General features: G+C 41.4%; 1 protein-coding gene across 5 annotated transcripts in view; it reads right to left on the bottom strand.

Annotated features, from left to right (window-relative positions):
- The window catches only part of robo2 (roundabout, axon guidance receptor, homolog 2 (Drosophila)), a 1,389,008-nt gene that overhangs the window by 30,791 nt on the left and 1,343,868 nt on the right, over positions 1-14,349 (bottom strand). For all 5 annotated transcript variants that reach the window (XM_073044783.1, XM_073044782.1, XM_073044780.1 and 2 more), the window contains one exon: positions 4,570-4,752. In XM_073044783.1, coding sequence (XP_072900884.1) covers positions 4,570-4,752 — 183 coding nt within the window. The remainder of the gene's footprint in view (positions 1-4,569; positions 4,753-14,349) is intronic.

Raw genomic sequence — 14,349 nt, 5'->3', positions numbered from 1 at the left:
GACAGCTGGGCCAGAAGGTTTCTTACTGTGCTATAGAAACATAGAAACACAGAAAATAGGTGCAGGAGTAGGCCATTTGGCCCTTCGAGCCTGCACCGCCATTCAGTATGATCATGGCTGATCATCCAACTCAGAACCCTGTACCTGCTTTCTCTCCATACCCCCTGATCCCTTTAGCCACAAGGGCCATATCTAACTTCCTCTTAAATATAGCCAATGAACCGGCCTCAACTGTTTCCTATGGCAGAGAATTCCACAGATTCACCACTCTCTGTGTGAAGACGTTTTTCCTCATCTCAGTCCTAAAAAGTTTATCCTTAAACTGTGACCTCTCGTTCTGGACTTCCCCAACATTGGAAACAATCTTCCTGCATCTAGCCTGTCCAATCCCTTTAGAATTTTATACGTTTCAATAAGATCCCCCTTAATCTTCTACATTCCAGTGAATATAAGCACAGTCGATCCAGTCTTTCTTCATATGAAAGTCCTGCAATCCCAGGAATCAATCTGGTGAACCTTCTTTGTACTCCCTCTATGGCAAGAATGTCTTTCCTCAGATTAGGGGACTAAAACTGCACACAATACTCTAGGTGTGGTCTCACCAAGGCCTTGTACAACTGCAGTAGAACCTCCCTGCTCCTGTACTCAAATCCTTTTGCTATGAATGCCAACATACCATTTGCCTTTTTCACCACCTGCTGTACCTGCATGCCCACCTTCAATGACTGGTGTACAATGACACCCAGGTCTCGTTGCACCTCCCCTTTTCCTAATCGGCCACCGTTCAGATAATAATCTATTTTTCTGTTCTTGCAACCAAAGTGGATAACCTCACATTTATCAACATTAAGTTGCATCTGCCATGAATTTGCCCACTCACCTAACCTATCCAAGTCACCCTGCATCCTCTTAGCATCTCCAAATAAAAGACAATGTTCACTTCCAAAACGGACATAGAGACACAGTCAATCCAACATGGCTCCCTCTGATGATCATCTGCAGAGTCTTTGATGAAAGTTGATAGTAATGAGAATTTCCACAAAACAACCACAAAATTTGGAAGAACTCAGCAGGCCAGGCAGCATTTATGGAGATAAATAAACAGTCGATGTTTCCGACTGAGGCCCTTCATGAGTCCTGATGAGAGGTCTCGGCCTGAAACTTTGACTATTTATTCTACTCCATAGTTGCTGCCTGATGTACTGAATTTCTCCAGTATTCAGTGTGTGTTATTCTGGATTTCCAGCATCTGACCATCTATCGACTCACTTTCAAGGACTTTTCATTTCATGCTCGTGATATTTACTACTTATTTATTTATTATTATTATTTCTTTTTTTTCTTTCTTTTGTATTTGCACCATTTGTTGTCTCCTACTCATTGGCTGTTGCCCTGTTGGTGCAGTCTTTCATTGATTCTATTGTGTTTCTTGTATTTACTGAGTATGCCCACAAAAAAATGTATCTCAGAGATCTATATATGATGACAAAAATATAAATTGATAATAAATTTACTTTGGACTTTGAATCTTGAAGTGAAGGCATTTATGAGGACGTAACCATGGCAGGCAGGCAGGCAGGCAGGCAGGCAGGCACGCACGCACGCACGCACGCACGCACACAAGACAATGGAGCAAAGTTCTCAGTAAATCTCATCTGAAGAGCTTGGAGTGAAGACTAGCCCTTTCAACAGATTTTAGGCACACCCTGAGAAGTAGGGTGAAGAGAGATGGAGATACTTGCAGCTCACGAGAAGTACAAGTGACACAGATATGAAGAAGCAAACAAAGGATTGAAGAGAGCCCAACAACAAGAGCCAGACGACGAGGAGTACTCCAAGCACAGAGCCAGACAATAAGGATACTTTTTGGACAGACAAAAAAATTCCTAGATAAGAAATCAAATCAACCAAGGCAGATCGGTTACACCAGTCATTGAGGCACTAATGATATCATATGACTAGCATTCAATTCCATTCCTATTTTTCCCATTGTTCCAGTCATAAGGTTTGGAATGATGTATTTGTCACTCATTTGAATGGGACTATTTCTTCAGATAATAATCAAAAAAACAGCACATGAAAGGAAAGATAAACTTATGAGAAAATCCCCTCCTCCATGGCTACTCGCTCCCCATCAGTTTCGGTCAGGTCTGCTTTTATGGTCCTTTGCTTGGGTTGGAGCTCCAATGTTTTTCCGCTGCAACATGCTGCCCTTTGAGACAAAGCAGAGACCAGTTTTGCATGGGTGTGGGTCTTGCTGCACATAGAATTACACAGTATCTGTAGTGCAGGAACAGCCATTCAGTCCATCTGTTCCCTACTGGTGCTTCTGCCCAATGTGAGCCTCTTCCCATTCCCGTTCATCCCATCCCAACACCTCATCTTTCACTTCCTCTCTCCCTAACACATTTATCCAACTGCCCCTCAAACACATTTCTGCTCTTTTCCTCAGCCAATCCCTATGGGAGGCAAGTCCCATATTCTCTCCTTTCCCCAGGAACTGATAGTTCTCCTGGAATACATGGCAACTTCTTTATTTCTAGAACAAGGGTTCCCAACCTCTTATATGCCATGGACCAATACCAGTAAACAAAGTGTCTGTGGAGCCCAGGATGGGAACCTCTGTTCTAGAACATAGGACATAGAACACTACAGCACATTACAGGCCCTTTGGCCCACAACATTGCGCTGATCTTTTAACCTACTCTAAGATCAATCTAACCCTTCCCTCCCATATAAACCTCCATTTTCTTATCATCCATATGCCTAGCTGAGAATTTTTTAAATGTCTCTTATGTATCTCTTGTCCAACACCATCAATGACAGTGCATTCCAGGCACAAACCACATTCTCTGTGTAAAAGGTCTACTTCTGCCATCCCCCCTACACTTGCCTCCAATCACCTTAAAATTATGCTCCTTCAAATTGCCATTTACACACTGGGAATAAAAAATTCTGGCTGTCCACTCAATCTATGTCAGTCTTCTCCATATCAAATAGGGTAAGGTTGAATAGGTTAGGTCTTTATCCCCTGGAGGAAAATGAGGGGAAATTTGACAGAAGTGTACAGAATTTGAGGGGTATAGATAGGGTATATGCAGGCAGGCTTTTCCACTGAGACTAGAACTAGAGGTTATAGAAACATAGAAACATAGAAATTAGGTGCAGGAGTAGGCCATTCAGCCCTTCGAGCCTGCACCGCCATTCAGTATGATCATGGCTGATCATCCAACTCAGAACCCTGTACCTGCTTTCTCTCCATACCCCCTGATCCCTTTAGCCACAAGGGCCATATCTAACTTACTCTTAAATATAGCCAATGAACCGGCCTCAATTGTTTCCTGTGGCAGAGAATTCTACAGATTCACCACTCTCTGTGTGAAGAAGTATTTCCTCATCTCGGTCCTAAAAGGCTTCCCCTTTATCCTTAAACTGTGACCCCTCGTTCTGGACTTCCCCAACATCAGAAACAATCTTCCTGCATCTAGCCTGTCCAATCCCTTTAGAATTTTATACGTTTCAATAAGATCCCCGTCAATCTTCTAAGTTCTTATGCTTTAAGGGTGAAAGGTTAACTGATTAAGGGGAACTTCTTCATTCAGAGTGGTGAGAGTGTGGAATGAGTTGCCAGTGTAAGTGGTGGATGTGGGTTTGATTTCAACATTTAAGAGAAACTTGGATAAATTTGTGGATGGGAGGGGTATGGAGGGCTATGGTCCAGGTGCAGGTCAATGGGAATCGGTAGGATAACAGTTTGGCATGAACCGTAGTGTTTTACAATTATAACTTTTGATTAAGCTTTTGTTTTTTTAGCCTCTAGTCTGTCTTCATACAAGCAATAATATGGGAACTTTGACATTGCTCCTGTGAAGTACATCAGGTCTTAGTGCCCGAGGTTTCTCCATGCATGCATGCATAAAGAGTCAAATGCTGAGAATATAGTACGTGCTATCTTTCCTTGTGACAAGAAACCAACCCCTTACACCTAACGCAGTATCAGAGATTGACTTTTGTGACTGTTTCGGCTCATTACACAGACATCCAGGGATGAACGATGAATGCGAGGAGGTGCAACAAGAGACAAGAGATGGAAGACTTGGAAGGAGGCAACATTTTCTGGGAATCCTGCTCCAGACAGTTATCCCGTATTCACCGTTGGATGGAGCAGGGTAGACAAGTAGTATCCTCCTGGTCAAATATCCAAGATGGTCATGTGCACCATCTGGTACAACATCAAGATGTAACACCTGTCCCAACAGAGAAGGCTGTAGAGAAGATCACCAATGCACCAGAGGTAGCAGAGATTGTGATGCATCACGAGTGCAACAGCAGACAGCAAAAGACCATGCAGATTATCTTCAACAAGTCGCCACAGCATGAAACAAGGTAAAGATAACCAAAGCCCAGAGTCAAGCCATGCAGGAGGAGCCCTAAGAGGGCACAGCCTCAGGACCATTTCCAACATGAGGGAGGTATAGTGAAGGAGAAAGAGGAGAGTGAGATCAGAGTGAAGAGTCATTGGAGAGTTCCCAGGCCTCTCTTGGGCACAGAGCAGCATTGGGTACAAACCTGTCTTTACGAGACTGGTGCCCTCCATCTTGTATCCGGCGCGGTCTGCCGCAGTGGCCAATGCCTGGGTAAAGTCGCCATCGGTAAAGATGGAGTCGGAAGAGGAGCTGGCCGCGCTAGGTCGACGGCTAGACATATTACGCTCCTCTTCTGAGGCAGAACCCCAGCCATTGACCATTGAACCTGGAAGGAAAGGTAGGGCAGGTTGATCAGAGGAATCAGAGCAACACATCCCCACTTCAACATAAAGACAAATGGGTTCCTTGGCTTTGGAAAAGGAAGCACATTCAATCCTTCGAAATTAATACTCCGTCCCCAGTGGGAGGATAGTCTCCAACCCTGGCTACCACATTTTAGAAAGGAGGCTCAAAGTTTAAAGTAAATTTATTATCAAAGTAGGTATATGTCACCATATACTACTCTGAGATTCAGTTTCTTGCAGGCATTCACTGTAGACCAATAGAAACAATGAAAAACTACACACGATGACGAGCAACTGATATGCAAAAGCAGACAAACTATGCAGGTACAAATAAGTAAATAGTACTGAGAACATGAGTTATAGTCACAGAGTCATAGAAAAATACAGCACAGGAACAGGCCCTTCAGCCCATCTAGTCCATGCCAGACCATAGCCCTCTGTACTCCTCCCATCCATGTACCTATCCAATCTTCTCTTAAACATTGAAATGAATTGTAGAGTCCTTGAAAGTAAAAACATCGGTTGTGGAATCAGTTCAGACTTGAGGGGAGTGAAGTTATCCACACTGGGTCAAGAGCCTGATGGCTGAGGGGTAATAACTGTTCCTGAACTTGGTGGTGTGGGACCTGAGACTCCTGAACCTTCTTTCTGATGGCAGCAGCAGGAAGAGATATGGCCTGGATGGAGGGGACCCTTGATAATGCACGTTGCTTTCTTGTGACAGTGCTCCTTACTGATGTTCTCAATGGTGGGGAGGGCTTTCCCTGTGATGGACTGGGCCGTATTCACTACGTTTTGTATACATTTCCATTCAGGCTTTGAGAGGGGTGCAGCTCTGTCCGCTGTTATAAAACTCTTCAACAGACCTCACTTAAAGATGAACTCTTGATCTCCAAAAGTACCTCGTTGTGGACTTAAACCGCATTGTCTTCTTGCATTGCACTTACTCTGCATTCTGCTATTTTTTCCTTTTTACATGCAACATATGTGAGATATGGTGAAAAGCTTTTGTTTGTGTGACATCTTGATAGATCATTCCACACATAAGTATATCAAAAAAAGAATGCAGAATACAGTAAACACAGGAGGTTCTACAGACACCGGAAATCTAGAGCAAAACACACAAAACTCAGACCTTCGAGCAGCATCTACAGAGGGGAATAAATGGTCGATGTTTCAGGCCGAGATCCTTTATTAGATCTGGGCTGGAAAAGAAGGGGGCAGAAGGTAGGGGGAGGGGAAGGAGTACAAGCTGGCAGGTGAAAGGTGAGACCAGAGGCCGATTTCTCTATTAAATGTAGATGCTAACATTTTAACTAAAGTTTTGGCCCGTAGGCTGGAGACTATTTTACCCTTGATTATCTCTGAGGATCAATCTGGCTTTATTAAAAATCGCCTTCCTTTTTCAATATTAGACGTCTTTTTAATATTCTATATTCATCTTCATCAGGGACCCCTGGATGCGTTATCTCTCTTGATGCCGAAAAGGCATTTGATCGGGTGGAGTGGCACTATTTATTTGCGGTTTTAGAAAAATTTGATTTTGGATATAATTTTATTAAGTGGATTAAGTTACTATATTCCCATCCAATTGCATCAGTTTTGACTAATTCCCAGCAATCCAAACCGTTTGATCTTAAACGTGGCACCCGACAGGGATGCCCTTTAAGCCCTCTATTATTTGATCTGGCTATTGAGCCATTGGCAATTGCGTTTCGCAGTTGTACTGAACTGACTGGGATCTGGAGGGGCAGTTTTGAACACAAAGTCTCTCTATACGCCAATGATTTGTTACTTTTTATATCAAACCCAACCACCTCCTTACCTTTGTTGTTTTCACTTCTCAATAAATTTAGTCAGCTACCTGGATACAAACTTAATCTACATAAGAGTGAACTTTTTCCAATAAATAAGGAAAGACAAGAATTAGAATTTCACAATCTCCCTTTTAAAGTAGTAAACAATTGTTTTATTTATCTTGGTATTATCGTAACAAGGAATTATAATCGACTGTTTGATGAGAATTTCAATAATCTTTTAAATTTTACAAAACAGAGATTAGCACAGTGGTCACCTCTGTCCATGTCTTTAATTGGGTGAATTAATGTAATTAAAATGTATATTCTTGCTAAATTTTTATACTTATTTCAATCTTTACCTATATTTATTCCTAAAGTTTTTTTTGACTCTTTAGATTCTATTATCTCGTCATACCTATGGAAGGGTAAACAGCCCAGACTCGATAAAGCTCATCTCCAAAAGCCTAAAAGAGAAGGTGGCTTGGCGTTGCCTAATTTTCGTTCATATTATTGGTCAGCCAATATTCGTAATATTATCTTTTGGTCCTACTTTTATAATCAGTCTGTTTGTCCAACATGGGTGGCAATGGAATTAAACGCTTATAAGAAATTATCTATTCCAGCTTTACTTGGATTTGTTCTTCCTTGCCAATTGCCAAAATCTATTATTAATCCTGTAATCAGGCATACTCTGAGAATATGGGCTCAATTTAGAAAATACCATGGTCTTTATAGTTTTTCCCTCTCTAGTCCTATTCTATACAATCATTTATTTCAACCGTCTATGCAGGATTCCACATTCCAAGACTGGTGTAGGAGAGGTATCAGGCGTTTTGAAGATCTTTTTATAGACAATCGGTTTGCGTCTTTTGAATAGTTGTTTATAAAGTTTAATTTACCGAATACTCATTTTTTTAGATACCTTCAAATTAGACATTTTATTAGCTCTTTAATACCACATTTTCCTGAACAACCTGATAAAAATGTTGTTTCGCTGAACACCTAAGCTCGGTCCGCCAGAAAAAGCAGGATCTCCCATTGGCCACACATTTTAATTCCACATCCCATTCCCATTCTGATATGTCTATCCATGGCCTCCTCTACTGTCAAAATAAATCCAAACTCAGGTTCGAGGAACAACACCTTATATACCGGCTGGGTAGCCTCCAACCTGATGGCATGAACATTGACTTCTCTAACTTCCGTTAATGCCCCTCCTCCCCTTCTTACCCCATCCCTGACATATTTAGTTGTCTGCCTGTTCTCCATCTCCCTCTGGTGCTTCCCCCCTCCTTTCTTTCTCCCGAGGCCTCCCGTCCCATGATCCTTTCTCTTCTCCAGCTCTGTATCACTTTCACCAATCACCTTCCAGCTCTTAGCTTCATCCCACCCCCTCCGGTCTTCTATCATTTCGCATTTCCCCTCCCCCCACTACTTTCAAATCTCTTACTATCTTTCCTTTCGGTTAGTCCTGACGAAGGGTCTCGGCCCGAAACGTCGACAGCGCTTCTCCCTACAGATGCTGCCTGGCCTGCTGTGTTCCACCAGCATTTTGTGTGTTGTTGTTTAAAAATGTTGTAGATTTGTTTCTTCAAATGAACCCCTTGGGCAAAGGCGTAATTTCTTCTATTCGTGTTAAATTTATGATTCTCAGATGAGCCCCTTGTGATTAAATTAAAACTGCTTGGGAGCATGACTTAGGTTTTTCTTTGTCCGACAAGGTTTGGGATTCAATTCTTAAATCCGTCAATTCAATCTCTTTATGTGCTCGTCATTGTCTCCTGCAGTTTAAAGTCATCCACAGGGCTCACATGTCCAAAACCAAATTGGCGAAGTTCTATCCTGATATTAGTCCCTGGTGTGACAAATGCAAAGGAGGTGAGGCCTCCCTTTTCCATTTGTATTGGGCCTGTCCTACTCTGGAAAAATTTTGGGAAGATGTTTTTTTAACTTTATCTTCTATATTAAATTGTCATTTGGAACCTGATCCTTTGATCGCTCTTTTTGGTATTCTTCGAGACCCTAACAAGCATTTGACCCCGGCTAAACAACGAACATTGTCTTTTGCCTCTCTTCTAGCCAGACGAGCAGTACTTCTTAAGTGGACAGATGTAGTTCCCCTTACCCATGCTCACTGGCTTAGGGATATTATGTCTTGTTTAGATCTCGAAAAGATTCACTACTCACTTTCTAATTCTGACATAAAGTTCCATAGGGTGTGGGGATCTTTTCTCGAATATTTTCATAAATCTCACCTAGATTCTTTTTTCCCTTGATAATCGGACCCTACATTTCCAGCTTTTTTTTGACTTTTGTTTTTTTCTGATCAGGTAGCAGGCTGCCACCCCTTTTTTTTATTACAATATGTAGTTCTGGGGTAATAAAAGTGTATCTCATATAATGGTTGGCTTGGAGTTGGATAGGTGATGGATTGGGTGCTTTTCTTTCTTTTCTCTTTTTTTTTCCTTTTTTACTATGGGTGACTTGCTCATTTGTTAAGACATGTATTATTGTTATTTTTGTTTATATGGCAATGATCCTTCTATATATATTATTGATTTTCTTTTCTTTGTTGTATTTTGTAGAAAATTATAAATAAATATTAAAAAAAAAAGAAAGGTGAGACCAGATGAGGGGGAAGGTGCGTGGGTAGTGGTGGTGGGATCATGAAGTGGGAAGCTGGGAGGTGAAAGGTAGAAAAGGTAAAGGGGTGAAGAAGAAGGAATCTGAGACGAGAGGCCATGTTCACAATTTACTAACACTAGCCCACACATCTTTGGAATGTGGGAGGAAACTGGAGCACCCGGAGGAAATTCACAAGATCATGGGGAGAATGTACAAACTTCTTACAGACAGCGGCAGGAATTGAACTGCGATCAGTGATTGTTGTGAAGTGATTAACCTAACCACTATGCTGCTGTGTTGACAAACCAACCCCTCCCCCCAATGCAGGCATGCTCTGAAGGCACCAGAATTCATGGTGACACTTGTAGGTTAGTCCCCAGCGATTCCCTGGTGCATTTTATCGTATGTCGCAAAGTTCAAAGTTCAAAATACATTTATTATCGAAGCATGTATACATTATACAGCCTTCAGATTTGTCTCCTTACAGGTAGCCACAAAGCAAAAAACCATAAAGAACCCATATATAAAAAAGATGGCCATGTACCCGATATGAAGTGAGAAAAAGAAATCATGCAACAATAGCAAACAAGAGGAAATCTGCCGATGCTGGAAAACCAAGCAACGCGCACAAGATGCTGGAGGAACTCAGCAGGCCAGGCAGCATCTGTGGAAAACATTCTAGGCCTGAATCGCCGACTGTACTCTTTTCCATGGATGCTGCCTGGCCTGCTGAGTTCCTCCAGCATTTTGTGTGTGTCTCATGCAAGCAATAGTTGAAGTGTATTTGATAAATAAATCTGAATCTGAAACTGCATCTGAATGCCACCAACAATTTGCTTTTAAAGCTCTCAAAATTCTGGGACCGGAGTACATCACAGAATCGTTTCTGTTTTATAATCCTACTCGAGCTCTCAGGTCGTCTTCTGTTGGTCCCTTAAACGTTTATAATCTCCCTCAAAAGATATTTGGCAGGTCAGCTGTTTTGAACTACACTCCTAAACTGTGGAATTCAATACCTAAAACTATCAGGGATGCCGACTCAGTTGACACTTTTAAACACCAGCTCAAAATCTATTTATTTAACCTTGCTTTTAACTGACATCATTTTGTCTTTTATTTTCATGTTTACTTTTATTTTTTACTTTATTTCATGTTTGCACTTGATCCCGTTGTACATCACTTTAAACTACATTGTCTGCATGAAAAGTGCCCTATAAATACAGTTATTATTGTATTTTTATTTTTTTCTTAGCACAAGCTGGTAAAACCTGGTACACACTCATTTCTCAAACGCTAGGAACTGTCAGACTATTCTGGTGATGTTTAATATTGTGACTTTCTGCAGATTAACAGAGATATTGCTGTGTAGATCTAATTGTTTAATGTATTGTGTATGCTAATACTTCAGAAAGGGGAGGATGAGGGAACCTGAACTAATCCTCACTGATGGATCAGAAGTGGAGAGAGTGAGCAATTTCAAGTTTCTGGGTGTCAAGATCTCTAAGGTTCTAAACTGGTCCCAACATATTGATGCAACTATAAAGAAAGCAAGACAGCGGCTATATTTCATAAGGAATTTGAGGAGATTTGGTTTGTTACCCAAAGCAATCAAAAACTTGTACAGATATTCAGTGGAGAGCATTCTGACTGGCTGCATCACTGTCTAGTATGGGGAACTGCTTACTGCACAGGATTGAAACAAGCTACAGAAAATTGTAAAATTAGTCAGCACCATCTTGGGTACTAGCCTTCATAGTGTCATCTCAGAGAGGTGGTGTCCATTATTAAGACATCTCCATCACCCAGGACATGCCTTGTTTTCATTGTTACCATCAGGAAGGAGGTCCAGAAGCCTGAAGGCATACACTCAGTGGTTCAGGAACAGATTATTCCCCTTACATCCAATTCCTAAATGGACATTTAATCCGTGAACACTAGCTCACTTTTATTATTTCTGCTTTTGCATTTTTAAAATTTAAGTATTTAATATACATTTATACATTATGCAAGGCCAGCTGAAAGGTTTTAAGGTGGATAAGTCACCTGGACGAGATAGACTACATCCCAAAGGTTGCTGAAGAGGTAGCAAATGCATTGGTTATGATTTTTCAAAAATCACTTGATTCTGGCATGGTTCTGGAAGACTGGAAAATTGCAAATGTCACTCCACTCTTTAAGAAGTGAGAAAGGTAAAAGAAAGGCAATTATAGGCCAGTTAGCCAAGCCTCAGTGGTTGGGTAAGTGTTGGAGTCTATTATTAAGGATAGAGTTTCAGGATACTTGGAGACTAATGATAAAATAAATCAAAATCAGAGTGGTTTCTGTCAAGGGAAATCTTGCCTAACAAATCTGTTTTGCCGTTCTTCGAGGAAGTAACAAGCAGGGTGGACAAAAGAGAAGCAGTGGATGTCATTTACTCGGATTTTCAGAAGGCATTTGATAAGGTGCCACACATGAGGCTGCTTAACAAGATAAAGTCTCATGGCATTACAGGAAAGATACTGGCATGGATAGAGGAATGGCTGACAGGCAGGAGGCAGAGAATGGGGATGAAGGGGGCCTTTTCTGATTAGCTGCCAGAGATTAGTGGTTTTCCTCAGGGGTCAGTATTGGAACCAATACTTTTCACATTGTTTATCAATGATTTAGATAATGGAATTGATGGCTTTGTGGCCAAATTTGCAGATGATCCAAAGATAGGAGGAAGGGTAGGTAATGCTGAGGAAGCAATGTGACTGCAGGACTTAGATAAACGGGCGAAAAAGTGGCAGTTGGAATACAGTGTTGGGAAATGTATGATAATGCATTTTGGTAAAAGGAACAATAGTGCAGACTATTATTTAAATGGGGAAAAATTCAACCATCAGAGATGTAAAGGGACTTAGGAGTCATTGTGTAAGACACCCAGAGGGTTAATTTACAGGTTGAGTCTGTAGTCATGAAGACAGCGACAGGTTACTATCGATGCAATGCTCCTCAGACAGGATGAAGAGGTCAATACTCCCCAATGCCATTAGGCTTTACAATTCAACCGCCAGGACTTAAGAACTTTTTAAGAGCTATTATTAATGCTTTTTGAGATAGTGATTTAGATGCATATCATATTTTTTTACTGAGTTAAGTATTGTATGTTATTAGTTTTGCTACAACAAGTGTATGGGACATTGGAAAAAAAAGTTGAATTTCCCCATGGGGATGAATAAAGTATCTATCTATCTATCTATCTATCAAATGCAATGTTGGCATTTATTTCAAGGGGAATAGAATATAAAAGCAAGGAGATAATACTTTATAAGACACTAGTCAGGCCGCACTTGGAATATTGTCAACAGTTTTGGGCCCCATATCCCAGAAAGGATGTGTCATTGTTGGACAGAGTCCAGAGGAGTTTCACGAGGATGATTCTGGGAATAAAGGGGTTAACATATGAGGAGCATTTGGCAGCTTTGGGCCTGTACTCACTGGAATTTAGAAGAATGTGGGGAAATCTCACTGAAATTTACCAAATGTTGAAAGGACTAGATAAAGTGGATGTGGAGAGGATGTTTCCTGTGGTCAGGGTGTTCAGAACTGGAAGGCACAGCGTCAAATTTGAGGGGCGACCTTTTAGAACAGAGGTATGAAGAAATTTCTTCAGCCAGAGAGTAGTGAATCTGTGGAATGTTCTGCCACAGACTGTGGTGGAGGCTGAGACTTTGGGTGTACTTAAAGCGAAAATTGATAGTTTCCTGATTGGTCAGGGCATCAAACGATATGGTAAGAAGGCAGGTGTATGGAGTTGAGTGGGTTCCGGGATCTGCCATGATGGAACAGCGGAGCAGACTCGATGGGCTGAATGGCCTAATTCTGCTCCTATGTCTTATGGTCTTATTTACTTACTGTAATGGATTTACTTTTTTCAATATACTATATATTGAATTGAACAGCTGCCATAAAGTTGACAAATTTCACAATATATGCCGGTGATATTAAACCTGATTCTGACTCTGCACCAGTTGTAGATATTTCTACTGAGACAATGTTCCATGGTCTTTCAATTTCCTCTTTTAATTCAGTGTATTTCAGGTGTTTTTCACGTATTGATTTCTGTATGATGTGTGTTTGGAATGGTGATATCTGTTAAGTAAGTTGTTCTTGCTTGTTTATCCTGTATTGTTACATTCAGATCGCTATTATTGATTGTCCTGTCAATAACTGATCGGTTGTAATATAATTTGTGAGACTTTGGCTCTAAAACTGGATCAGGCTTGTAGTTGTTGTAAGGTGTGATTTCATTTATGAGTTTGTATTTTAAAGCAGGATTTTGGTGAATGATGTTTGCCAGTTGATTGTGTCTGTGTAAGTCATCAGATTGAGTTAAACTGCTACGGGATCCCTAATATTACTTTTACTATTGTTATTATTATAAAACATTATTCCTGGATGTAGCAGAAGGAAAGATTTATCCACTTTCCCAACAGAATGTGAGGCTTGGGGCAGGGATGCTCCACGCTTCGGTCTCAAAGGCCAATAATGTTGATGTGGAACAGAGGACAATCAGAAGTCCAGGAATCCACTCTGCGCTTGAAGGTCAAAAACATGGATGGGTGATGAAGGATACTGTGGATGTTGGGCTGTCCCCAGGTCAGGGGATCCTGGGACCAGATGCCCGTGCAAACAAGAGGCACAATGGGTGATGAGTCAGTATGCCTGGAGCTTGAGCTTAGTCTGGAGATTGACATTGAAGATCAAAGCCCAAAGGTTGATCAGAAGTCTGGAGGCCAACGCCTGGAGACTAGGGGCTCAGAGGCCTGTCCTGGAGGTGGAGTACTGTCCATGAGGGTGGGTGAGTGGGAGGGAGGAAACGGGTTTGATTTGTTGATGATGTTCTGTTGCTTGTTGTGTTCTGTGTTGTTCTGTCGAGCATTGTGGGAATTATGTTAGTGCTGGAACGCGTGGCAACAATTGTGGGCTACCCCAGCGCAACCTCGAGTGTGTTGGTTGTTAATGCAAATGACATATTTCAATGGATGTTTCAATGTACTTGTGACAAATCAATCTAAATCCTTCTAACAAAGAATGAGAAATGCTTTATTCCTGGATGCAGGGGAGTGAACAAGATGCCCCCTTTGCTAACAGATTGTGGGGATAGGTGCAGGGTGTTAGGGGATAGTA

This window comes from Hemitrygon akajei, chromosome 5 (assembly GCF_048418815.1).
Source record: "Hemitrygon akajei chromosome 5, sHemAka1.3, whole genome shotgun sequence".
In the NCBI taxonomy this organism is placed as follows: domain Eukaryota; kingdom Metazoa; phylum Chordata; class Chondrichthyes; order Myliobatiformes; family Dasyatidae; genus Hemitrygon; species Hemitrygon akajei.
The sequence above is the reverse complement of the archived record's forward strand: the minus strand, read 5'-3'. Positions and strand labels throughout refer to the sequence as shown.